The 2,702-nt window shown below is 45.4% G+C and overlaps 1 protein-coding gene across 1 annotated transcript in view; it reads left to right on the top strand.

Annotated features, from left to right (window-relative positions):
• The window catches only part of PITRM1 (pitrilysin metallopeptidase 1), a 46,710-nt gene that overhangs the window by 17,789 nt on the left and 26,219 nt on the right, over positions 1–2,702 (top strand). The window contains exon 7 of the mRNA XM_017516396.2: positions 410–570. Within this exon, the coding sequence (XP_017371885.1) occupies positions 410–570 (161 nt within the window). The remainder of the gene's footprint in view (positions 1–409; positions 571–2,702) is intronic.

The raw sequence follows: 2,702 nt of genomic DNA, 5'->3' as shown, positions 1-2,702 counted from the left end.
GAGATCGCGCCATTGCACTCCAGCCTGGGTAACAAGAGCGAAACTCCGTCTCAAAAAAAAAAAAAAAAATCTAGTTGGGGTGACAGCTTCTCCCCACCTCCCTCACAGCTGATAGGCAGCCCTGGTGATCCTCTTGATTTACAGCTCTCAGCTCTGCATTTGTTCAGCACACACTGAAGAGTCCCTTGTTCTCAATCCTCGGGTCCTGGGCATGGGTGATGAATGTTTGAATGCCATGTGAAACAGTGCCTGCACATTGTCTTTTTTTTTTTTTTTTTTTTTTGCCGTTAGAACAGTTTTATTTGCAAAGTATTACAGATGTATGTACCAGAATGTAATTGACTATATAAGTGATGTAGTGTATATGTGTATTATTTTATATGTACTATTATTTATTTTACATTTCAAGGCAGACAATGAGAGGATATTCTCCCAGCACCTTCAGAACAGACTTCTTCCCGACCACACTTACTCAGTGGTGTCCGGGGGCGACCCATTGTGCATCCCGGAGCTTACGTGGGAACAACTTAAGCAATTTCATGCCACTCACTATCACCCAAGCAATGCCAGGTAATATTTTGTTGGAAAAGTTTGATGGTGGATTGTTAAAAGTTGACTTGTTTGTGTTCTTACACTTCATGGCATGGCTTTTCTCATATTTAGCGACGCTTAGGAAATCTCTAAGTCAAGGTAAGATTCTTGGCCTGATTTTGCCTATCTTATTGGATGTTGTTTTGGATGTTTACAGTGAGAGCCCTCAGTAGACTCAGCATGGTGGTTACAAACATGGCATTTAGAGCCCCCCAGAGAAGGGTCCTGCCCCTCCCCCAACCTCTTGCATCACATCCCAGCTTTGTTGCGTTGAAAGTAGGGGTGTCAGGGTGGCGCCCACCCCTGCACAGGATGTGTGACGCTTCCAGCCCTGTCCTTGGCACTAGAAGTGCTCTTTCAATAGTGATGCAGTTGCTGAACCTTAATTACATTCTCACTTTCTGATACATTGCTTGTTTCTTACGTCGCTAATATGATATAGTTATGTAATATATCTTATATAAAACACTAATATACTTACATATAAATGCTAATGTAAAAACACTTTAAGATTATTTTATGTAAAAATTATGAAAACTTTCAAGCATATAGAAAAGTAGACTAGAATAATGAACCCCAAAACACTCATTACATAATAGATAATTATTTGCTGAAGTTTTTGGAAGTAAGTTATAGCTGTTGTGATCATTTACCTCTAAATATTTGAATTTGTGACCCAAAAACATGAGGATTTTTTCTAACACAAGCTAATTCCATTTTCAGTTTAATACACTAAAACATACTTTCTTAAAACCGCCTGTTTCTTATACCATATTCAAATTTTCTAGTTCGCCCCAAAATGTTTGATGCACAGGGTCCCTCAGGTCTCTCCTGAGCGCCCTTTCAGGGATGGCAGAGGAGCATGCAGGCCGGGCTTCCTCTGGGTCCCACATGTTGCATCTGGTTGGCCGGGGTCTCCTGGGCACCCCCTCGCACACAGCAGAGGAGCTTGCAGGCCAGGCTTCTCCGAATCCCCCAGGTCACATCTGGTGGGCCAGGGGCCTCTCCTGGACGCCCCCTTGGGGATGGCAGATGAGCGTGCAGGCCAGGCGTCCCCCAGGTGCTCACTTTCCTGGTGGTCTGGCTGCTCCCTTGTGGTGGTGGGTGCCATGTTTCTGCGTTTCCTGAGAGCTGGAACTTGATTTGAGTCAGGCCGTGCCTTTTTAAGCAGAGTCTCTTGTGGGGAGCTCTGCATAACCAGCCACATCCTGCCATTGTGCAAGGCCTGCCCCCCTCCACTGGGGGTCTCACGCCAGCCGGGTCCATGCTGAGGGTCGGCCACTCCCTTGGGAAGATCTGCTTTTCCCTTCAGCCGAAGACCAGCTGGTGGGCTTGAGTTTTTGGTGTCCTGTGAATACTGAGTTCCTCATCAACCTATTAATGGTTTTCATATTCACTGAGGATTATTGCCTGAATCAAATACTTTATGAGAGTCTGTGAACTTCTCTAATTCTGTAATTTCTTCTTCATTTGTTTTCTGGACCTCTTCAAAGAAGAGCTCCTCATTCTGTTATGTGCTGTGTCTTGCGCTGCACGAGGGTTTGAAGACCTAAGAGGTAATAGTGGGGGATACAGACAGACATACAGGCAAACATAACACAGAGAGCTGGGCCAGGCGGCCCAAAAAGCTGAGGATGCCAGTCTCTTCAGCCCTGACCTGCCTCAGAGTACTTTATCTTATATGTTTACAAAGCACATCACAGAGGGAGGGTGCAGTTACTTAGAACAGCTTGTGGTTATAGTTCTCACACTTCAGTTAACATGCTTCAGCTAACAGCTATCTTGCAGCAAGGTCAGTGAGAACTGGTTATCTTTTTCTAGGCCTCTCTGCTCTTCTCTGAGACACACACATTCCCCTATGATGGTTTCCCTACTCTGGAGTTCACCCGAAGTTCACAGCAGCCTTGCTGCTGATTCCCCAGAGGAGGTGGGCTACTCTGGCTCTCTGCAATGATCACGTCAGCCGGGGCTGTTGGGTTGTCTTGAAATAGGATTCTGATGGAAAAGGCAGAGCCGGTTGCTCTCTGTGGGAGTCCAGTTTTAGGAGGAGGGGTGGTGCAGGAACTATTTCTAATGATGACGGAAGACGCTGTCTTTTTTTTTTTTTTTTT

This window comes from Cebus imitator, unplaced genomic scaffold (genome assembly GCF_001604975.1).
Source record: "Cebus imitator isolate Cc_AM_T3 unplaced genomic scaffold, Cebus_imitator-1.0 Scaffold583, whole genome shotgun sequence".
Taxonomy (NCBI): Eukaryota; Metazoa; Chordata; class Mammalia; order Primates; family Cebidae; genus Cebus; species Cebus imitator.
Note: the sequence above shows the minus strand (reverse complement) of the source record. Positions and strands in the feature narration are given on the sequence as shown.